We start from the raw sequence: 24,532 nt of genomic DNA, 5'->3' as shown, positions 1-24,532 counted from the left end.
CTCTTCCAGAAAATTAACTTTTATAGCCCTTTCTTCTTATTATTTATCTTGCTTCCTTCCCCGTGGGTTTTGCTAGAAAAGGCTCCTAAAACGATGCTATTAAGGAAACAAAAGAAAATTCCACTGGCCCAACACCCTCAAACTGGCTTCAAAGTCTCGTTGCTAATCTGCCTGATGCCTTTTGGGGCAATTTAGTGCAAAATATCCCCGTGGTGCTGGAACACACCGCTGGGACACACCGCTTTACACCGGCCCCCTCACGGCCAGCCCCACACACAACATGGCGCCGCGGGGGGCAGCCGGGACGTTCCACCCTCTCCCAAGCGGGACTCCACTTCCGGCTCGGGGCTGGAGCGCTGCTGGCCAATAGGAGGGCCGGGAGGGCAGGTGCGGTGGCTGCTGATTGGCCGGAGGTGGGGCGGGGCGGAGGACGCCGGGAGCGGGACGGGCTGAGGCCGGAGCGAGGAGAGGATGCGGCTGCGGCTGCGCTCGGGCGCGCTGTCGGCCGGCTGCCTGCTGGCCGAGGCGCTGGGGGTCGCGCTGTTCCTCCGCGGCTTCTTCCCGCTGCCCGTCCGCTCTGTGTCCCGCGGGGAGGCCCGCGCTGAGCCTCCCGCAGAGCCGGCACCGCCCGGCACAGGTAGGAGGATGTGCTGGTTCGCGGCTTCACGGGTGCTCTCCGGCTTTTGTGCTTACAGTGCCGTTCTGTGGTGCTGTCTTGTTTCCGAGCAGATGTAGCTCTGTGTGTAGCGTTGGTCACTGTGTGAAGAATCTGCTTGCAGGAAGCCTTAATCATCGGCTGTACATGAGGGTGAACCCCCTCACCTTCAGGGAACGGCTGTACTGAGCTGTGTTTAGGCGAGGCGGCTGGTAGGAGAGATGTCTGCTGGTGGTAAACTCTGTAAACTCTTGGGAAGGGCTGACAATAGCAGGACATGGGGAAATGGTTTTAAGTTAAAAGAAGGAAGATTTAGGTTGGATGTTAGGGGGAAGTTCTTCACTAGGAGAGTGGTTAGGCCCTGGAACAGGCTGCCCAGGGAGGTTGTGGATGCCCCGTCCTTGGAGGTGTTCAAGGCCAGGTTGGACGGGGCTCTGGGCAACCTGATCTAGTAAAGGTGTATGTTTGGTGGCCCTGCTAGGCAGGGGGGTTGGAACTACATGATCCTTGAGGTCCCTTCTAACCCGGGTCATTCTGTGATTCTGTGGTACCTTTGGGTTGTGTCAGCCCTAATGGGACGTGCTGCTTGTTGCATCTTGTCGTTGCTACTTCTGAACTGCACAAAAGCAGCACCTTGGGACAGACTCACTGAATTTGTGAGAACGGTGGGTTGGAGAGATAGTTGCCTAATTCAGAACGTGGCATCACAACATCAGTGAAGCAGGAACAGTATAAAGCTCTAATCTTACAGACTTAAGCTGAGGCTGCTAAACTGCAGTTAAGTATTTAGCTGGAGATTACCAAAGCTGTCAGAGATGTTTGACAGGTTGTTATAGAGATCTCAGTATCAGGTTTAAGTACAAGTGAAACTTTGTATTCCCATGTAAACATTCTCAGTAGATGCTGAGGGGGAAGAGGGAGCAGACAATTGGGCTTTGAAAAGGTTGGTTTGACCTGGAGAGTATACATGTGTGCCAGAGTTCTCTACAAACTCTTAGATTAAATGTAGACGTGTTGGTAATCCTAGGTAAAATAGTGATGGGAATGGTTATTTTCTCTTTTGAGCTCTTGTGTTAGAGCTTGAGTGCAAAGTGATCTCTAGGTCTCACTGATAAGCACTTAAAACCATTGCATTGCTTCCTAACCTGTGCTAGACAATTGTAGAATCACAGAATGACCAAGGTTGGAAATGATCTTAAAGATCCTTTAGCACCAATCCCCCTATCACAGGCAGGGCTGCCCCCCACCAGCTCTGCTGCCCAGGGTCCCATGCAGCCTGGCCTTGAATGTGTCCAGGAATGGAGCACTCAGCTCCTCTAGGCAGCTGTGACACTGCTTCACCACCCTCTGAGTAAAGAATTTCCTCCTAACGTGTAACCCAGATCTCCCCTCTTTTAGTTTAAAGCTGCTTTCCCTTATTCTTTTCCTATCAGACCATGTAAATAGTCCATCCCTCTCCTGCTTATAAGCTCGCTTTAAGAACCAGAAGGCCACAATGGTATCTCCACACAACCTTCTCCATTCTAAACAACCTCAACTGCCTCAACTTTTCTTTATAAGAGAGATGCTTCAGCCCCTGGTTAACCTGATGGCCTCACCTGTACCTGCTCCAACAACTCCATCAATGTTATTGGTAAAAGATGTTGAAGGGTGGCAGACCCCTGAAATACAACACCTCATATTATCAACCTGTACCTGGACATAGAGCCATTGACCACAACTCTGTCTGTAACCATCTAGCTAATTCCTTATCCACTGAATAGTCCTCCCTTCAAATTCATAGCTTTACAATTCAGAGTTAATGATGTGGTGTGGGAGCATGTCAAAAGCCTTGCGCAGGTCCAGGTAAATGATATCAGTTTATTTTTATTGTCCACTGATGCTGTCGCTCCATTGTAGAACGCCACTAGGTTGGTCAGGCATGATTGTACCCTTGTTGAAATGGTGCTGGGCGTTTCTCATAACCTCCTGTTCTCACATGTGCCTTAACATCTCTCCCAGGAGGACCTACTCCATGATCTTCCCAGGCACAGAGATGAAGCTCACCAGCTTGTATTTCCCCAGGTCTTTCTTTCTCCCTTTCTTAAAAATGGGAGTGGTGTTTCTCTTTTTCCAGTCACTGAGGGCTACACCTGACAGTCATGACTGTTCTGCTGTGGTGGTGAGTGTCTTGGCAACCTCACCAAGCACTTCTTTCAGTACTCTGAGATGCATGTCATCAGGCTTGTTTGCATTCAAGCTCATCAGGTGGTCTCAGACCTGCTCTTTTCTTACAGTGGGATGGATTTTGCTGCCCCTATCTCTTCTTATAGGTTGAGGGACATGGGAAGCTGTCTGCCAGTGGAGGCTGCTGAGGGTAGGAATTACTTGAGTACCTTAGCCTTTTCTATGTCCCGTTGAAATTTCTCCCTTCTCATTCATCAGAGGGGGAGGATCTGTCTCTTCTGACCAATGTACTTATAGAATCCCTGTGTTATTTTTCACATCCTTCACCAAGTTCATTTCCACTTGCACTTTGGCTTTCTGGATCTCATCTCTACACGTCTGGATGGCACTGTTATTTTCTTCCCAGGCCACCGATTCCTGCTTCCACCGCCTGGAGTTTTCCTTTTTTATCTTCAGTTTGATCAGCAGTCCTTGCTCAGCCAAGCCAGTTTTCTGCTTCCTCTGCCTTATTTCTTCTACTGAAGGATTATGAACTCTTGTGCTGCTGGAAAGGTGTCCTCAAAAGCTGCCAGCTCTGTTCCATTCCTGCGCTCCTAAGGAGAGCTTCCCAGTAAATCCCATGTGGAAATTCCTTGAACAGTTGGAAGTTTGTTCTGATGTTCAGAATGCTGACTCTGGTCTTTGCTAGCCCCTTATTCCTTGAAATCTGACTGCCCTCCAGTCTTTGCCTCTTTTTAAAAAGGTCATGGTAGAACTTACTGTTCTTTTCACTGCTTACAAAGACTCCCTCACACACGATATAACTTTTCTAAAGAACTTTAGCAGACATAAATAAGCATGCCGCATCCTAAGAGCTGCACACTGGTATCCAGCAAGTTTTCCTTCCCTGTGCGAGTGTGTGGGAGTCAATTATGAGTAAAGTAAAAGTAAAACTTACTTAAGTGCACAGAACATCCATTTCTGCCTTCTTGTTTTTCATCTAAGTGAAATGCATGAATGCCAGAGAAGCCTGCCAATTTAGTCATTCAGGTCATTCAGAAACAACATTTTATTTTCTGTCAGAGTTACTGAGAATTACAATTTTTCTTGCTGAGGTTTCCCTCTCTCCTCTGCTGTGCCCATCTCCAATTTCTTTACCTGGGAAAATCGCTACTGCTAGCATGTTTGTGAATGTCAATTTATTGATGCTTATGCACGTACCTAAAATACAGTTTTTCAGCTTATTTTGCTTATTTTTAGGTTCTTTTTGGCCACAGAATTATCCATGTCCTTCCCCGCTTATCTGCTACTTAATCAGAAACGTCTTTTAATCTGAAAGAACATGAAAGCTGTAACTTTATATAATGCGTATACTGATCCACCACAGTGCTGTCTAGGAAGAAATCTATGAATGGGGTCCACTCTGCTTCTGTGCTTCTGTTTTGTCTCCCTGGCGGAGATATGAGGCCTGTAGTGGTTTGACCCAAGCCTTCTGCTGTAAAATTAAAATGTTGTTGTGTGACTAAGCAAAAGAAGAGCTGCTGCTGCTGCCACCAGTAAGCCCACCACGTCAAGGAAAGAGGTGGGCCTGAGGGTATGCTGTGGCCCAGTGCTGGAGGCATGGCTGTGCTGTGGTCAGTGAGCACGAGGAGGAGAATGAGATGCTGTGCTGTACTCTGAGCACAGGCTGTAGTTTTTTTTTTCCCAGTGTATTCTGGAATTGGGTTTTGGCCCTGCACCTTCTGTCACCTAACTATCCTACCATACAGCCTTCAACTCAGAAAGATGTAAGCGTGTACAAGTCTTTCCACTTCCAATGTCAATTAAGTTCTGTTCATTTCTTTGTTTCTCTTGCTCTCTGACAGGGAAAGTTGTTTGGGGGCGCTGCTTGAATTATGTTCTGTTATACAGGACAGGATATTAGCACAGGTCAATGCTGTATTTTTTTCTTACAGTGACTGTCAGTTGGGTATACACAGGTCTGCCTAACTTAAACAGAAAGCAGAAACTGTTCCTTCTTATCCCTTTGAACTTTCTGTTAGGGAGTTTTTCCTCAATTCTTACCATTTCACATGGTGCATTGCATTCATTCTTTTATCTTTTTTGTTTTTCTTCCTAACTCCTGATTTAGATTTTCTTTCTTTTTGTGTCATTCTTGTGCTGGATGGCCTGAGTCAACTTACCCAGATGAGATCTAATATTTGCCATTCTTTGCAGCTTCTTGCTCCTGAATGTAAAGTTAATGAACATTGTGGCACACATTTCTGTGGTGCATCTGTCCTTTAACTTATGTCTAAGAAACATTAACATTTTTGGTGATTTAAAATATGTTCTTCTTCTTGTGCTTTAGGAATAGCTTCCAACTGGACCAAAATTCCACCACCACTTTTCAGAAAAGTTGTCATTGTCCTGATAGATGCTTTGAGAGATGATTTTGTATTTGGATCCAAAGGTAAACAGTTCATGCCTTACACTACACAAGTTGTTGAAAAAGGGACATCCTACAGTTTCATTGCTGAAGCAAAGCCACCCACCGTGACTATGCCTCGAATTAAGGTAAGTTTCCCTTTAGGGTTGCCTCATTCAAGGAAACTGGAAAGGCTGGTTTGTTTCATTTGCTGAGAGTTGTTGTGAAGTGTGAGTTTGTGGTACTGCTGTTAATCTGTAGCTAGAACTTTATTGCCATGATGCATGTGATGAGATTGTGATTTGCCTTGATCGAAATATGCATCCTGTAGAAAAGGTGGGGCTTCAAAGGAAGGGAGAGGGGATGAGTGAATGGTGGTAGCTTTCACTTATGGCACTTTGCCTATTTTTGTTCCCTTATTTCATGGCTCAGTGGGAAGAAGCTCTGTGGGAATCAGTTGAGCACAGTCAGAGCCCTGGTGCCAGCTTAGAGGAGGACATGATCTTTCAATTTGCAATCTTGGGAAGGCAGCCACATGGCTAGCAAATTTTCCAGTTGTCTTCTTTCCAAGAACATTTCTGTTGGTATTTCTCATTGTGTTCTGATAGGAAGTCCAGTTGTATGTATATTCATTTTGTTCCAAGCTCAACAGAAGTAAAATTTGAGTTCTGTCTGTCATCAAAATATTTTGTCATTTGGGCTTGTCTGTAATGGATGCGAGTAGCATTTTGTTCCTGGAAGAAGCTGAGAGGCAGTAGTTTGGTAAGTCAGCTAGAAGGCCAGAAGGAGACTGAGGAGAAGACAGTCTGGTAGCTTTTCATAGCTGAGCTTCATATTTTTTTTTCAGAAGTTTCTTATTTCTGTCTTGAGCATTCTACCATTGTTAGTATTGTATTAGGTTAATTTACTTAAGCCACCTATACAGTCTTGTGGGTGATTTACTGAGCTGATAAATGAAGGAAATTTCAACTGGGATAGAGAGTGGTTTTGCTGCCCACTAATTAGAAAGTGTAATTTTCTGTTAAGCGGGTAGTATTCTTGACATCAACTGGCAGCATGTATGTGCCAGTTAGTATGATGTGGCATGGGAGTTCATAAGTTCTTTTGCTTTGTACTTTCAATGATGACATATAGTAATCTCTCTCCTCACTGCTTCATTATTTCCTCTAGCACTAATCTTTTATTTTGGGTACCGTAAACTTTTCAGTTTCTGTTAATACATCTCTTTTCTTGTTTTATGGAGGCTCTGATGACAGGTAGCATTCCTGGTTTCATTGATGTTGTTGTGAACCTCAACTCTCCAGCTCTGATGACTGACAATCTGATATGGCAGGCAAAAGCAGCTGGGAAAAGAATAATCTTTTACGGTGATGATACTTGGGTAAAATTGTTTCCAAAGCATTTTGTGGAATATGATGGAACAACATCTTTTTTCGTGTCAGATTTTACAGAGGTGAGAAGCTTTTTATAATCTCAAGCTAAATAATGTGTGTACAAACACATAGTGATGACTTTGGAAAATGAAACAACGAGACTATCTGTGTTTTGAAACATTAGTCTGGCAAATAAGTAGAAGTCTTGAGCTAAAGACTTCAGTTCTTCGTGTACAGAGCATTGGAAGTGTTTGAGTCATACAGTAATGGGTGATGTGTTACCTACAGAGTGTTTAAAAATGTCACTATCCATGGTTCTGATTTCCTGGCACATTTGTGGTAGTATAGGCCGTCTTTAAAAGGCCTGCTAGTGGATTATCTTCTTCTCCTAGAGGCATATTTTCTATAGTATTGCTTTTTTAGGTTTAAGATGAGCCATGTTTCAATGTTTTGGAAAAGAGGGACCATAAATAGTAAACAAAACAAATTGTGAAAGTTCTTTTTCTGAGAATACTAAAAGAGGAAGTGGGCTAGCAGTTCTAATTCATGTTTTAAAACTTCGATTTGTAAAATCTTGTGCCATTAACCCAATGCTACTGGCATATGTACTTTGTCATGTTTAAGTAAGTTAGGTTGGCCTATTGTGAATGAAAGATACTTTTAATTGTTTATCCTAATAAGCCTTGTGGAAGATTCAGGGCTTGCACAGTGAAGTGAAAGGAACGTGCTGTTAGGTCTGATGTTGCAGGTGTAATGTTTAAGTAAGTGTTTTTAATATCCAGGGACATGAATGCATGCCACTAAATGAATTATCAGCTTAGGTAGGAGAACATGGGATGGACTCCAAACAGCCTTTTTTAAATCTTTCATTCTTGCTATGCGGATGTTTTTTTGTTAGCAGTTATTTTTGCTTCTGTACTTCCAAGCTCTAAAGAAAGGCTGTTCCCTATACCCGCTTCTCAGAAGCGGTAAATCAGAAGTGTGAAAGATGAAAGTGATTAAAAGTGTTTTGAAAGAGTTTTTAGAAGTGTCTGTGAAATCTTGTCAGTTCTGTTTTCTCTGCTTTATGTAGTCTGATCTTTAACAAACAAGAGAGAATGAAATGGGGTGAAGAATCTTTTTTTTTTTTTTTTTTTAAGATAGTCTTTGACTCTACCTAGCACTGAAGTGATCAATCTGATTTTTTTTTTTCTTTTAACTTTGTGAATGACTAATTCTCATTATCTTCTAGAGAACTTTCATGAGCGGTACGAAGTAATCTTTTTATGCTTTTTACAAAAGGGAAATTATTTGTTTTCCTCTTGCTTCTGAGGTTGATGATAATGTTACTAGACATCTGGATAGAGTGTTGAAGAGAGAAGACTGGGATCTCCTAATATTACATTACCTAGGATTGGACCATATTGGACACGTGACTGGGCCAAACAGCCCTCTAGTGGGTCCAAAACTTCGTGAAATGGACAACATCTTGAAGAAGATTCATATTTCTCTTCTGTCAAAGGTAATGTATCTTGTTCTTGGATGAAAATCTGGTTGTTATAGAATTGTTTTAATATTCTTCAATGCAATTGCCTGTTCATGAGTAGTAGTTTATTCTTAGATGAAAGTGAATGTTTTTCTGATCTTTTTCCTTTCCTGCCGGTTCTCCAGTTAACAATGCGATGTAGCATTTTAAAGGATTTACTGTCCGACATGTGTAACTTCTATTAACTGCATCTACTGAATAGTTGTGGGAAATAATTTCCCCTTGATGTGCAGGAAGAGAAGAGCAACATGAGCAAAAATTCTTACTGCTCATGAATTACAACTGTAGTTGATGTCCTTTTTAGTAATGTAATTTAGCAGAAGCAGTAATGGGTTTAAGTAGCTATGTGTCTTGTTTTTATAATTAGGAAGGCATGCCTAATTTTCAGATATTAAAAAGTATCAAATATAAGTAGAGGTTGTAGACATAATTTTTCCTTATGCTCAATGTAGAACAGCAAATTATCAAATCTGAGTCTGTTTTTAGAGTTAGAGGTAGAAATTGTCACTTATCTAAATAGTCTGGATGTTGAAATGCACCATCCTATTTCCAAGTGGCCTTAAGCTTATTTATTTTTTAAGGCAGCTGCAGTTCAGAATAGCTCCCCATAAAGCTTCAGCAGTGTATCTGTACAAATGGGCAGTATAAAATTAAAGGAAAAGTTAAAATCCTGTTTGTGAAGGTTATAATCACATGTACCTTGGCACAATTTTTATGCAGTGCTTTTGCTGACAATCTGCAAAGCTTTATAGCAGTTTCAGAATATGGAAGTAAGAAAAGCAATTTTCTTCTCAATGCAGCAGGTACTCGAGATGACAAAAAACTGTTTTGTTATGAAATGATGATATTTGTTGTCTTCTACTTGACAGCTCAGAAGTGCTGGACGGGCCTTGCTTATATATCTGTTTCTTTGCTTTCAAAAGTAGACATAATTTGACATCAGCCATGTCAAATTTCTACCCCCCAAACACTTGAAAGATTGGAGAGGGAATTTGAATTTAACCTTCTAATATTTTTCTTGATTGTTTACAACTTTAAACGTTGTAACTTAAAATCTAAAATGGAAGCGTAGAATTAATTTTGTTCATTTTACTAATTAGCTAATTTTCTTTGACCTCGTTTAAATCTTTGTTAGCACATTGCTTACAGTATGATTTATAAAATAGAGTTATCACATTACACATATATAGATATTTTTCTAAGTAGAATCTCAGTGAACCTGAAGATGGTCTTCAGCTGGAGGGAACAGGCTTCTTTCTGTGTTACCATTCCTGTACTGCTGATTTTCTTTAAAAAGTCAGATTCTTCTGACTTTACAAATCAGTTGTGTTCATTTTTATTTCAAAATCTTCTCATGGTAGTGTTATAGTGATACATATTTGTGCCTTAACTTAAAAATAAGTATTTGCTAGATAATTCTTAGCTGAAGATGTGTCCTGGTGACCTGCGCTGTCTGTTGGCAGCCAGTTTTGAAATATGAATTTATTTCAATAAATATTCATGCTTGAAAGTAATAAAGGTAATGGAGCATATATGTATATACACATGCACGCACACATACACACAGGTCCAGCAGAAATGTAATGTCTTCCATTTATTCCTATGGAAACTAAAACAGATTTAAACACTACAATAACATGTTTCACAGAGCAAATTCTCATTTACAAAACACTGTTTTTCCACACAGTCACTGCCCCTAGCTGCATATTTCCACCAGGGATAAGCAAAAGCATGCATACCACACTTGTAACAACCTACACTAGCAGAGCTGACCCACTTGCAGTTGCCACTGCTGATATGTACCAGCCACTGCCTCAGTGTGCTCACATCCACTGTTGGGTCTCCATAAAGTTCAGCAAGCATTGTTGAATGTCAGTAGATTACATTTTTCCACAAGTAGGAATTCAGTGACCCTCCTTTGCTTCATCTACACTTTCACATTGGATGCCACTGTGTCAGTGTCCCTCTGCTGCCATCTGCCACACAGCAACAACATGTAAGGGGATATTGGTGGGAAGGTTCAACCTCTACTGCCATCCCACTAATGTCCACCCCCTGATGGCATGGGCCAACATAATGAAATAGGAGACATTGCTTTCAGAACAACCAATGTAAGTATTGTTCATATATTAAACCTTATTACTGTGGCTTGCAGGAAGGAGAGGCTTCTCTGCCCAGTTTGCTGGTTGTTTGTGGGGACCATGGGATGTCTGAAACAGGCAGTCACGGTGGTTCTTCAGAAGGTGAAGTGCACACACCGCTATTGTTTATCAGCTCTGCTTTTGAAAAGAAAAGTGGTAAGAATTAAAAGAACCTTGGTTTTGTAGAATATCATTTTTAGAACATGTTTCTGACTTTAATTTACGTTATTCCTGGAAAATACATTGTTTTTATCATGTTATCATCCTGGTAGTGGAATTTAGCTCACTGTTAGTTCTACGCATCTCTCAAGATGTGTAATGTGTTCCTTGTGATTGATGTGTTTTTTACAGTTTTCAACTATGTCATATTGAATGTGTGGCTTAAGCTGTATAACCACAGACAGAATTAGGTATTTCTCAGATTACAAAGTACTGTCCTGCTTTAATGTTCAGTACTAATGAGATCTCTTGTCTGGATCACAGAATACTGGTAAATAGGTATGATTAGAACTTAAGTCTTGCATGAAATGAGTTTTAACTTCTGTCTTACTTCACATTAGAATCAAAAATTTTGTGATCTGGTTGTCAGTGTATACCTGTGACATTTGTAACGGAAGAACTTCCCTGAGAGCTCTTGCCAGTTCCTTGACCAAACGTTTGAAGATTTCAAGGGCTCCTCTGGCAATCCTTTCTCTGGCCATCATTCTTCCATTTTGAACAACTGTGACAGAAGAATAAATGCCATTTTCATGTGCTGGGAATAACAGGAAAGAGGAAGAATTGCTCTTGTTAAAGGGAGGGAGATGACAGCAAAGAAAACAGGACCACTGATTGTTAAGTATCTAAGTTAAAATATGAGTTTATTTCCTGCACTGAACAGGCAGTCAATTTTAAATCATTACAGTGAGCTTGTCTGCTTCTGCAGCTCACTCTCTACCTGTATTATATGGCTTAAGATAAGAGAAATGAAGGGAATGGTGTGGTAGTTTGTGTAGCTTAAAATATCTTTCTGAAATAAACACACTGAGTTAATCAGTGAAATGCAGTTACAGGAATGAACATTTTCTTCAACATAATACTCCCCTTCTGCCTTTCATTCTGCCTCTTGTCCATTTTCATCTCATTTCCTGCTTGCCAAACCTTGCCTTATTTATTTTGCTGGAGGTTCCTGTAGCACAATTAAAGTACATTTATCTGTCTGTCATTTGTAAAGATGCTATCCAGCAGTAGTAGAAAGGATTGCCTGAGATGTCCTTGAACATTTCAGATACAAAGGCAAAACACCTTCAAAAGCTGACTAAGTAAGGTAAGCTTTTGGTTTACAGACGTTGCTGGTATATGTTGACAACCAAGCTGCAAGTGTTGATCCTGTAAATGCAATTTCTTATTCATTTGGATTGGTTTCTGTTATATCTAAACTGAACATGCGATTTTTACAAAATGATAAAATATGGCTAGTTAACTGTCTTTTGAGAGAAAGTCACATTAAAATAAAAAATCACATTTTTAATATCCAACAGCTTACGTCTTATTGCTGTAGTAGGCAAAATTCCATTGATTGCTTCTTATGATTCTACTATAAATGAAGTGTATTGTGGTTAAAATAATAGACTTCTAAACAGTAATCCTTCGAGCTTTCACCTTTTATGTATGGTCTGAATATTATTTTTGTAGCCTTCTGCACAATTCTGCCACCCATGACTAACTGAAGGTATTTGGTAGCTGTTTTCTAATTTTACTTTTCTAACTAGTTGAAAACATGCCTTAAAAAAATCTGAAATATGCTGACATACAAGCAAGGAGGATTTAAGGATTATAGATGGCATTCTAAACAAGTATGAGAACAAGTCAATGAGAAATGAGAGATGAAGTTCTAATACTCTTAAAGGGAGCCTTGAGAGTAATAAGCACTGTATATCATTTTTTTTCATGTACTTAAGTCAAAATATTCACTGCCTAGATCTGCAAAGAGAACTAGCTAAGTGCATGGTTAAAGAATCTGTTATGTAACTAGTAAGCAGAGGAAGACACAATTGGTATTGCAATATTAAATAATTACTAACATTGATGAAATCTCTCATCTGTACAGAAGACTGAAAACTGCAGTCAGGTGATGGCATCCTTATACAGAACCTTTTAAAGTGTCTGGCTTTGTTTGCATGGAGCTCCAGGACTTAGGACTCAACGTTATTTTACCTGGCCTCTTGTTCTGTTTGCCTAGCAAGCTAATGTGACGACGGCAATATGATATTAATATTAAGAAGCATCTAGAATACTGCCAGCATTTCATTAGATTCTTATTATTCATTCATGCATAAACCGGTCTACTGAAATGATTTCTGTTCTTTCTAATGGGAAAGTCACCAACTCTCAGGGTTTAACTGGAACTTGATACCATTAGGGTAGTCTCCTGGACAATCTTTTTACATGCTTTTATAACATTCATGTTCTGTTTCTAGTAATTGCGCACACTGAGGAGTTATATTTTCTGAGAATTTAATGAATTCTGGTTTTACAACTAAAATAATCACTCTGTAGCTCTTTTGAAATAGTCGTTGTAACAGCAGAGAAAATACTTATTAGCTAACAGGATGTCCAGCTTTTGCTGTGTAAACAGAATGAGCCTGTAATTGAAGCGGGTTTTTTTCTTCTTTTTTCTTGTTGATTCTAGGTCCTCTAACCCAGCTTGAACTTGTGCAACAAACTGATTTGGCTAGTACACTGGCAGTAGGTCTTGGTCTACCAATTTCAAGGAACAATGTTGGAAACATTATATTACCAGTTGTGGGAAGCAGGACAATGAGAGAACAACTGCGTTTCTTGCACATGAATGGATTCCAGCTTAGCACACTGTTGCAAGAGAATACACCTGCCTATGGAAAAGGTAAATAATCTAAAAAAGCAATACATGAAAAGAAGGATATTTACCCAGTAATCTGAGATTCTTTCTAACAGTTTGGGGTTTTTACATTTGATAATTTAAGCGTGACACTGCAAATCAGCCATTTAATTGAGAGCAATATTTAGAGGAATGATGTGGAGTTTGCTCTTACTGTTGTTTATTCTGGCACACTGCTTCCAAATAAAATCTTTTTTTATACAAATGTTCAGTACTCCTACTAGTAGATGAAAGAGCAGAAATAATGATGGAGGGGTAAGATTAAAGTAACACTATCTGTGTAGTTAAATCTCAGTGTTTTCATGTGTACTATTTTTGAGATACGGGGCACTGATTCTGAGTGCTATTTGAAGGAATAGCACAGTGGAATTAATTTTCTGGTTTAGCAAGTGTATGTCCAATAATGGTGAGAGATAACTTATGATGAATTTCTTCCCATTTTTTCTTTGTGTGTGTGAATTTACATGGGAGTAAGAACTCAAATGCAAAATTGCTAATTAGAAGTACAGTTAGATGTAGGCATACGTATTTGTATATGTGAGGAGGAAAGAATAAAAAACAAGGTTTGAAAAAATAACCAAAACATCATATGTCTACCCTAGCATAATGTAATATTTGTTTAAGAAATATGATGCAGGCTGCAGCATAAATAAGCAAGTTAATATAAATATGTGAATAAAACTTAACATAGAGGCTGCAGGTGAATATTTTACCCTATACAATAGAAAACGTTGACTAAACTGACTGTGAAACCTGAAGTCCTTGTCACTTGGCTGTATCTGAATCGCATAAATACCTGCACAGGAATGTAAAGTTGTACTGCAGATATGAGTAGTTAAAATGAAGACCATGTGAAGTTCAGCGAAATGATCACTGTAGATCAAGAAATAATTATCTTTCAACATCATGGCTTCTAATCATAATTAAACCCTGTCCAGGAGTCTGATAAAACAAGTGTTGCCTATGGTAGTGAAATGTTAGCATAGTAGTTGCATATGGTAGTGAAATGTTAGCATGCTATCGTAATGAATCCTACTCCTGGTATTTTTTTCTCCAGCAAGTGGGTCAAATGAAGAAACTCACTCTACTGGTAGAGTTCAGAATATGATTTTTATATTGAAATTTCCAACACAAAATTCCATCTGGCAATTTCTACAAGCACTTGTTAAGCAGTTCACAGCTTCTACCAGCTTCTATTTTACTTCATTTTCTTTTCCAGGATCAGCATTATTTCAACTTGTATCTTTCCTTTCAGATAAGAAATCAAAATTACTCAGGATGGAAAAAATGTAAAGATTTTTTAATGCTACTTGCTTGTGACTGTGAACTGCTATGAGGAGTGCTATACAACTGGAGATATGGTCATAGCGGGCAACTGAGCACCTGTGATTAGGTCCTCTCTTTTCAGTAACATAGCCTCTGTAAGATGGAATCAGATCTAAGTCCCTGTAGTTTTTTGTGCAGTTTATTAAGATGAATTTTCTATGTTGCTGTACGTGTCTTAAGGAGTCGTGCTGTCATCACAGGTTCCTAGATGAATAAGGCTTTATCTTAATACATACTGTAGGTAACTTTGAGTGTCATTAAGACTGGTGGGGGAAAAAAGATGTCTGGCTGTTTATTTTCTGGTAAGTTTTAATTGATACTTCAGTCCCTAGAAATACTTGAGAATCACTAAATTGGTGAATAATGTTGCCTGTAGTTCAAAAGTCTGGATAGATGGTGCTTAACCCTGGGTTGTTTGCTAATAGAGGGCAAATAGTATCCCATGTTTCACACCACCTTACAAAATGTGTGCATAGAATTGGATGTTGTTTGCATTGTGCTGTTGAACATCTTCATTTATGAGCTAGGCGATGTGACAGAACATCCCTCAGCTATACTGCAGATGCTGCAGAACTTGAAGAATGATACACCAGATGAGTTTACTACTATTAATACAAACAGGAGAAATGGCCTGACCTCACAAAGTTTAGCAGAGAGAATCATGGAATCACAAGGTTGGAAAGGACCTACAAGATCATCTAGTCCAACCGTCCTCCCTTTACCATGCCTACAGAAAACCACTAAACCATATCTTCTAGCTCCCTATCCAGATGCAGAGAAATGCATCCAGGGAGAAGAGAATTAACTGCAGGTTTGATGCTGAGTGGCTGGAGGGCAGGTTGGTGGAAAAAAGACAAGGGGTCTAGTAGGATATGGTGTTGAACATAAACCAATAATACATCACTGTGGAAAGAAGGTCAACAGTCTTCACCGGTAGGTCAATTCTTTCTCTTTCCTCAGTTACGGTGAGATCACTTGTGAGGTCCTTGACCCAGTGCAAGGAAGACATGGACATTATAATGGAGTGAGTGAGAGGACTGGAACATCTGTCATACTAAAAGTTGCCTCTACCTAATTAATTCGTTTTGTTTAGAACTTTGATAAATATGCAGTTACTGCATGTGACTGTAATTAAATAAAATTATCAACCAGATGCTTGGGAAGCATAACCAAGAGAGAGGCAGATGAGTGAAATGAATATGTTAAAAGGAAGAAAGAAGGAGACTGGGGAAAAAATAAAAGGAAATGGAATTGGTACAGGAACAGAAGATGTAGACAGAAATTGTTTAGATTTGAAGAAATAACTTGAGCCAAGTTTCAGCGTTCTGTGTAATATAATGGTGCTGTGCCAAATCTTGGTTTGATTGAAGCTCATTTTAGATAATCCATTCTGGGTTTCTGTATTTCCTCAAAAGTGTGCATATTTAACTCCTGTTTCAAGTAGGAGTTATTTGAATTTACATACAGGAAGAGAAACTTTCTAGGGAATTTGCTGTTTAAGAGGTATGTTCTGAAAGTCATAATGCACACTGGCAGTTATCTTGATATGCAAGTGTTTGCTGCTGATTGAATTGTATTAACCAGCAGATACCTGTAAACCTCCAGTGTAGTAGAATCAGTGTATTTTTTTAATATAGTTTGTTGGGAAAAGATCTACAAAAAGGTGATTAAGTCCAACTGTCTGACTGTTTCAAGGCTAAACAGAGTTAAAGCAGATTAATGAGGGCATTGTCTAAATGTCTGTTGAACACTGTCAGCCATGGGGCTTCAACAGTTTCTCTGTTAAGCCTTTTCCATTGTTAGACCATGTGAATTTTTCATAATGCTGAGCCTGGACATCCCCTGGTGGAGCTTTGTGCCATTCCCCTGCATTCTGTCATGAGGCACTGGAGAGAAGGAACCACTGGTGCCTCCCTCTCCACTTCCCCTCCTCAAAAAGTTGCACACAGCAATGAAGTGTTTACTGCTCCCCAAAATGCAGTTTGCCCTTTGGCTGCCAGGCACACAGTGCTGGCTCGCGCTGAGCTGTTGTTACTGTTATCCTCAGGTCCCTTCCTACTGCACTGCTCTTAAGGCAGTCATCTCCTGCATGTGCCTGCACCTGCCATTGCCTTCTCCCAGGTGCAGAACTTGGCATTTTTCGTTGCTGAATTTTGCAGTGTTGATGATTATCCAGTGCTCTGGTGCATATAGATCCATCTGCAAGGTCTCTCGTCCCTCCGGGGAGTCAACAGTACCTTTCAGTTTAGTGGACTTGCTAGGGCACTCCACTCACACATCTAGGTCATTGATAAAAATGTTGAACAGAACTGGTCTTGGGATTGAGCTCTGTGAATCACCACTACTGACTACTTTAACCCATGTTTTCTGAAACACCGCAGTAAATGTTTAACTTACTTTTAAGTAAGAAGTTAAGGAATTAAATTTTTAGGTGAACAATGTTAGGCTTGTTAAATAGCCATTTCCAGATTGTTCTTTTTTGCCCTTGTCATTAACTTCATAGTGAAATGGCATGGAAATAGCAAGGATTCTGTGTAGAGCCACAAGCTGGACTCATTGATCCATGTGGTTCCCTTCTGACTTGGGATGTTCTCTGTAAGAAACGTTTCTTGTAAACAGTGTGGATCAATATGAATGTTCACATAGCATAGTTTCTACTGAAATACAATTTCTTCTGTTCTAAATTGAGCTTGTGTTGTGGTCACACACTATTCCCAATGACCGGTCTTTAAATAATGTATATTGAAGTATGGGGGAAAGCACCTATAAAATGGAAAGGAAAAGCATGTCTTAAGTGCTTTAAGATACAATACCACTGTCAACATTTACAGTAAAACACAGCAGCTGATCTAATTTGCTGTGTTGTGAATGCATGCTCTTGAAATTAAAGTGAGGATAATGCTGAAGTGGATATAAGTCTCAAACTATTAATTTTTACAGATGTATTTTTAAACTTCATGTTTATAATTACTAATTGTTTAATTTTATTCTGCATGTGAAGAAAATTATGTCTCTTTTATGCCTGACTGCAGTATCTGCTTACTGTCATTGCTGAATACATGACTTGGTGAAGTAAAAGATGCTGTCAAGACTGGTCAGGAATTACTGTGCTGCAGATTTTTCTGTGAATATTTAGCAGTGGCAAAACTGGCAGTGGGAAAACAGCATTAGTGATAGGAAAGTAAAGTAGTGGAACTCCCTATTTTGTCCTTTGGGTGATCTTGTAACATTTATTCATTGTCTGTCCACATGCGCCCTGTCTCATATTTCAACTATAGCTTAGTATAAAGTAAGGATTCTGTGAAACAACTGGTACTTCTGGGAGGGAAAATACATGCAGGATGAAAGCTATTGCTGCTGTAATTGCAGAGGACTTCTAAAACAGGTACGAAACAAATGTCCAAATCCTATTTCACATATTGTCCTCACTCAGGGTTAGCGTTCCTGCCTGCCACAAGTTTTAATTCTGGCCAAATTCCTCTTAAATGTGGATAGGCCATCATGAAATCACCTTCTGTTACAAGCTTCTTTTGTAGGTTAGCAGCACTATCAGGCTTTTCTTTTTTAAATCCAGTTTGGACTACAGTTAGCTCTTATACTATAGCAAGAATTTTTTGGAAGTTCCATGGGAGGATTGTTTTGCACTAGATTGATAATCCAAATGCCTGAAGCCAAACCATGCATTTTAGTTGTTAACTTTCTTATGCCTGCATCAAAATACTGCTTACTTTGTGTTTTGCTTTGTGTTACCACCAGATTCTCATGACTTACAGCAAAATTAGGGCCTCTGATCTGTTGTGTGTAGATGCTTCAGTAGTTGCTTCAGCAATCTGGTGATTTCCCACTTGTGAAACAACAGCCTGGATAGTGACTAGCTCCAGTGGAGGAAAAAAAAAGAAAAAAAGAAAAAAAGATATAAGAATTTAAAGCATTTGGATATGTTTATTCTGGAAACTTCTTGTAAAAGCAAATGGCTGTTTTAGTATGTTTGTCACTTATAGAGTCTTCGACATCTTATTTGATTGGGGATTAATTGCTTTTATTCTGCATAACTGTTTCATCATGGTCATGGTCTTCCCGCTGGAAGGTAATGCTACTTTCTGTGTGCAAAATAAGTTTCAACTGCTGTAGTAGTTTTTCTGTAGATTGCATAAGCAAATATAAAAATATGTAGAAGTATGTTTAGATCTCTAATTATTTTCCTTTTCATGGATCCTCTCACCTGGTTTGTTTTTTTGTTTGTTTGTTTGTTTTTTCCCCATATTAGATCTTGGATACGAGCAGTTTAAGATAGCAGAAAAATCCCACGGTAACTGGATCAAGCTGTACCTAGAGGGGAATAATTCAGAAATACTCTTAAATCTTGGTAAAAAGGTCCTGAAACAATATTTGGAGGCCTTGAGGACTTTGAGTTCTTCGCTAAGCAAACAAGTGGCACAATATGACATGTATTCAATGATGGTGGGGACTGTGATCATTATGGAGGTAAAACAAAAACAACAAACAACTACATCTTTTTATGGAAAAAGCTAAATGCAAAACATAAAAGTTCCTGTTATTTGACAGCTTAGTGTATATTCTTCATGTCTTAGGGTTTACTGTCTGTGTTTGAAAGATGAACATAGCAGTCTTTAAATTATTACCCTTTGAAATTATTCAGGAGAACTTTTGATACAAGCTGCCAGTGTCTTGGTGCAACTTGGTAAATATGCACATCACAGAGTCACAGAATAACTTGGATTGGAAGGAGCCTTAAAGATCTAGTTCCAACTCCGTGCATAAAAATATCTGCAGTGAAGTACCTACTTTTTTTCACGTTTATCTAACAACAAACACAGCTCAGAACAAGCTAAACCCTATATGGCCATTTTTTTTTCCCCCACTATTCTGAGAATTCTTGGTACTGATAAGTCAGTAGTCCTGAAACAAGTGCTTGCTGGAAGAGGCATGGTTGCCATTCCGTATCTCTTGTAGGAGTAAAGATAAGATACCACATTTCTGGAATTTTAAGTGATTTTTTGCAATTTATAGTTTAGGAAAGTCTTGTGCTGAAAATAGCCTCTGTGGTAATGCTTCAGAAACACTCTGCTAAGTTACTCTGCACCTGTATATGCCATAACTTGCACTTAGAGTTTAGGTGACATTACTGTCAACTTTTGTTAGTTACTCCTGATGATGGACATACCTTGCACATGTACAGCACCATACACCTACAAGGCTGTATAATAGCTATGCATTTAGTTATGTTCAGTGCCTGGAATGGATAATGGGAGATGAGTGGCTGTTTTGTGTTTTGTCTTCTCAGCCATTGCAGGCTGTATTCCTCATCTTGTGCACAGAGCACATTTAAGGTGGCTTTCTGTTAGACTTCTCAGTGGGGTTTATCACTGCTTACCTCTTGGCGGGAGTCAGTTCCATAGTCCACACTGGGCACAAGATGGTTGATTCTGTGCCTACTCTAGGACAGCAAATCTGGAGACAGACAATGCCTCTCTGAAGCTGAAGTGCTTATAGTCATTTCATGTTCCTTTATTTTGTGGACCTAAAGATTCAAGCCCTTACAGTCACTTTGTACTCAAAGTACTGGATTTCTTTTATTTGCAATTATCAGTGCTTAGTTTTTCAACAAAGCAGATATCAGTATTTTAGTTAATGGCTCTCTATCAACAGAAACCTGCAGTTAATAGCTCTAACAATGAACGGTTTGCCGGATGAAACCTGCACAGTGTCATTGGAAAACTTTACAATACATTTGGTTTTCTGTGTGGTTATTTTTTTTTTTTTTTCTAGTTCAGAACTCAAGAAATTGCCTTACTTTCCATAATCATTTTGTCTTCTATGTATTTTCCACCCTTCACTGCAGAAATAAAGGCAGGGAATATTGTAGGTGACTTCAAACTACATGATTCTATAACTGCTATTTGTCCTGTATTTTAAATGAGGAGAATATGTCTAGGAATTAATAACCATGCATTTGCTCAAAAGAGCTAAATATAGACTTATAGAGAACTACAATTGGAGTATTTTAGTATAATGAGTGCTTTGTTCTGATTTTTAGTCCTGTATTAAAAAGTAAAACCTGAGCCAGTATAATACTGTGAAACCTCATGCTTTCAAATGAAAGTGAATTGTGGAATGTACAATGTAAGTGAATGGACTACTGCAATGCATCAAATTTTTTTTAAAGTCTGGTGTACTATATATAGCTGTAACGATGGCTAAGTTTAGGTAGAGGTATTCACAAGTGATGATTATAGATTGGCTGTGCTCTGATAAAATAGTTTTTATTTAGATTTGTTTTAATCTTGCCCTACCACAAGCAGATTGAGCTCAGTTTAATATTAGATATGTGTGTGCTTCTTGCAGAGCATCTTTCCAGCACATGACTGGATTTTCTCTTTACACGCACGTGGGTAGCTGAAATTGCTATTGATGGTATTCATCTTCACTGCTACAGTTACCTGGTGGAAAAAATTCTAAGTGATTGGTGTGCAGGCTATAGCAAAGCAGAAGTGAAATTGGTAAATCAAATTAAGATAAGGAGAGGCACAAAAATAAACACCAGAATTCTTAAGCTCTGAAAACAGCATACACTTATGTGATAAGATGAACGCTTTCTCTGGCCTGGGAAGCTACTTGACTCAGCAAGAAATCTGAGATAAATGGCCATTGTCAGAGTGTGCATGTCACTTTAGGCTTTTGAAGGCTATAAATAATGCCTCAGATTTGTTTATTCAAGAACTATTTTGGCATTGAGACTTAAAACACTTAGTTCTGTAGAAAGCTGAAGCTCACAGTGAAAGCAGATCATGCATGTGGTCAGCAACAGCAGGTCAGGAGGCACTTAGTAAACTGATAAATAAAAGCACTATTTTTGCTTTGCCCCTTTATATGGTGAAGCCTTGTGCTGATTAGACCACCCAGCATAGTGTTGCATGTTGTTTTTTTTTTAAGATGAAGAGTATATATATTAGAGTGACATGGATGACAGAGCATGAGTTTTTTTTGTGTGTGAATTCTGGCTGTATGCCATAGCTAATCCTGATTCTTTACCTGTCAGTTCTTTGCTTTTTTTTTTTCCCCCCCGCAGGTTTTGCTGCTGCTTCTTCTCAGTGTGCCAAAAGCTCTGAGCAGTCGGGCAGAATTTGAAGTACCCCTCTCCCCTCCGTTCTTCTCTCTGCTGTTTTACTTGATGTGTCTGATGCTGTGTGCCATTCACGTCATTGTATGCACATCAGCAGAAAGTTTATGCTATTTCTGCAGTATGTCCTGGTTAACAGCAGTTGGAGTGATGATGCTGATTTCTGCACTCATGTGTGGTATTTTGTCTGCCGTCGGAAAGATTCTGGAGAATTCCAGGCTTCCACTGAAGGTGAGAGCATGCATTAATTATGGCTCACAGTGTTTTGCTCCTTGTGGCATACTGTAAGTAAAGTTTTGTGAAAGATTTTCTTGTGTGTGTACATAGAGAAATTGCAGCTTGTAACGTAATTAGGATCATTCAAATCAGTGTTGAAATGCAGTATGTTCACTGTGGCACAATAACAGATTGCTGTAAAGAAGATCACAGAAGTGCTTATTTTCACCTTACTTTAAGAAAAATTCTAATCAGATTAAATTATTTTACAGTTGATTTTATGAGGTCAGAAGCAGTTTATCCTTATTTTAAACACTTACACAGAGATGTTTCACAACTGCAGTTGATGCAAGATGTATGATACTGTGTAAGAACATTTTTTTTTTTCCCAAGCTTGAAAGCAGATTTTTGACTTATATAAGTATGTAATTGCTGTATTCAGTGTAACTGAAAATAGACAGTACTTAGCGGAATTGATATTGCAGTATTTATAAATATATGCTGGAATTCCTGAACTTAACTATACATGTAAAGTCTTTGAGTGAGGCTGCTGATTTTTATTATTCAAGCTGTGCAAGTTGGAATTTGTCATTTGGTTTCTTTAACTTTTGAATTTGTGTCATTCTCTCTCAGACATCCTATTTTTCTGAGGGAAGCCTCAGGCTAAAAGTAATTCCATTCTCCTCTCTTGAAGGGAGTATTTTTTTTTTCTTTTTTTTTTTCTCCTTTTCAGTTTTCTCTTATGCAATTTGGTGTATAAAATTGATCAAGAAAGGGAGTTGTAATAGGTCATGGTGTTTCATTCTTACACTCATGTTTATTGGTGTAAAGTTTGTGTGTCTGTTGAACACCTACACCGAAATAGTGTAGAATGTTGCTAGTGATATCAGGGAGAGAAGTTTCATTTGAGGTATAACTTCTAGCATGAATCTTTCTAAGTGTAGATCACAGTTGGCTTCTAGTTCTACAATAATTTTCATTATTGTGTCAAACTACTTGTAATGTTTTGATACCGAGCCTAGTGGTGCTTGTTTGGATTATTTTCAAAGGCAAATGAAAGAACACAAAATTAATCAGTATGAATGGAAAAATCTGCTGGAGAAGATGTCTGGCTATACTGTTTGTTAACGCTGTTGGTACCTAGGGGTGTGTTGGTCTTTAAATGGATTCAGTTTAGCCTTTTCTGGATTACATAATGAGATGGGAGTTTTCTTTTGTTGGAAGGAAAATAAAATACCTTGAAATAATAGCTAATGATCACTGGGATGTGTAGAATCTTAATGTTTATTTGCTGTGCAGCTGTAAACAAAAGCAACTACAGGAAACACGCTCATTTGGCATCTTAAGTGTTAACTTTTTTTTTTTCCTGATTTTAATAAACGGGAAAAACCTAAAAATGATGATGTTCTATATCTACATAAAATTTACAGACTAACTGGATCAAGAGCAGTGATGGCAGTCACAGAGCAACTCAGACTGTTTTTGATGTGAAGTCTTCCTTTTATACCTAGGAGAGAGTTAATTTCTGTGACACCCACCCACCACTGTGGGAGTAGTGGGTGTGAGTGGTCTCTTACTTTTAGTCTCATTAAAGATAAAAAGAGAACTAGTCTTTAAACAGCAGTTTGAACTGTATTCTATCTATCTCTGAAGTCTGTTGAGAAAATGAGCATAATACTTGCATGTTCAAGATAAAGCTTGAAGCTTCTATAGGAGAGGATGTGGTGCAAATATTCTTTACATAAAAGTGCTTATCTCACTGGAGGCTAGTGGTCTGCATTCGCCTTTAGATGCCTGAAGGCCTGTTTTCTTTACTGTTTTTTTTTGTTTGTATTTGTTCCTTCATACTCAAGGTATAACAAGTAAGCTTGAAGTACTATGCAAAATTGTTATAAAGCAGCCTCTGCTTAAGTTGCATTTCAAAGTTTTTGTTTGTTGGGGACTTCCCTAGGGTAGCCTTTAAACTTTTTAACAGGGCCACTTCTGTACCTTTGTCATCCCTTCATTTTGCCTAATTTTGTCATTTTGTCACACCTTTTGTTGCTTTTATTTTGTTTCATTTATTTATTTATATTTGTTGCATTTGAGATGAGGCTGACCTGGAGAGCTGTTAGAACAGTATTGTTTGTCTGTGAGTTTGATGATTCTCTTTGGAGTTTTCTGCCTTTAAGCAGTCTGATCTGATCTTCCTTCTATTTATTTACTTTCTTTTCCTCAGTGATTTATGAGGTCTTCACATGAGATAATGTTTTGTGTGGTAGGGATTGAATCATGCTTTCTCTTGTGACAGTTAAGGCCTTGTAATTTTTTGCAGAGTTTTGTTTCTCTGGCCACTGAATGCTTGTTAGCTAACCATCCACAGGTGTCCTAGAAATGGACAGACAGTGCCCATCTCAGGTTGCTGGGTTTTGAATATGGCAGTATCCTAGTATTGCTTTGTAACATTTTCCATTCCTTCATTTCTGTTTTTTGGGGAACTGTCAGGGAATAACAGGATCTTACTAGGGCTCCTTACAGAAAAAACACTTGTGAGCTGTAAACCGTGAGGTGTCTTGTGTGCAGAGTGAGGCCTTCAGCTTCATTGACACAAACACTGGTGCCAGAACCAACAATGCACTGAGTTGATCAAAGAGAATGTGAACACAGAGTGGTTCTTTGACACCTGTTAGCCTTTCAGTGTCTGGGGTGACCCAGGAAACTTCAG

The 24,532-nt window shown here is 39.1% G+C and overlaps 1 protein-coding gene across 3 annotated transcripts in view; it reads left to right on the top strand.

Annotated features, from left to right (window-relative positions):
• The first annotated feature begins 423 nt into the window (after nt 1-423).
• PIGG (phosphatidylinositol glycan anchor biosynthesis class G) overlaps nt 424-24,532 on the top strand; it is a 74,666-nt gene continuing 50,557 nt past the window's right edge. For 2 of the 3 annotated variants that reach the window (XM_015849554.2, XM_015849557.2), the window contains exons 1-8: nt 425-637; nt 5,151-5,356; nt 6,451-6,660; nt 7,893-8,081; nt 10,261-10,402; nt 12,918-13,130; nt 18,739-18,956; nt 21,562-21,843. In XM_015849554.2, the coding sequence (XP_015705040.1) occupies nt 472-637; nt 5,151-5,356; nt 6,451-6,660; nt 7,893-8,081; nt 10,261-10,402; nt 12,918-13,130; nt 18,739-18,956; nt 21,562-21,843 (1,626 nt within the window). In that variant the 5' untranslated portion in view covers nt 425-471. Of the gene's footprint in view, nt 638-5,150; nt 5,357-6,450; nt 6,661-7,892; nt 8,082-10,260; nt 10,403-12,917; nt 13,131-18,738; nt 18,957-21,561; nt 21,844-24,532 lie in introns of all 3 variants that reach the window. The other variant, XM_015849555.1, reaches the window with a different exon arrangement.

This window comes from Coturnix japonica, chromosome Z (genome assembly GCF_001577835.2).
Source record: "Coturnix japonica isolate 7356 chromosome Z, Coturnix japonica 2.1, whole genome shotgun sequence".
NCBI classification, from domain to species: Eukaryota; Metazoa; Chordata; class Aves; order Galliformes; family Phasianidae; genus Coturnix; species Coturnix japonica.
This window is presented reverse-complemented; position numbering and strand designations above follow the sequence as displayed.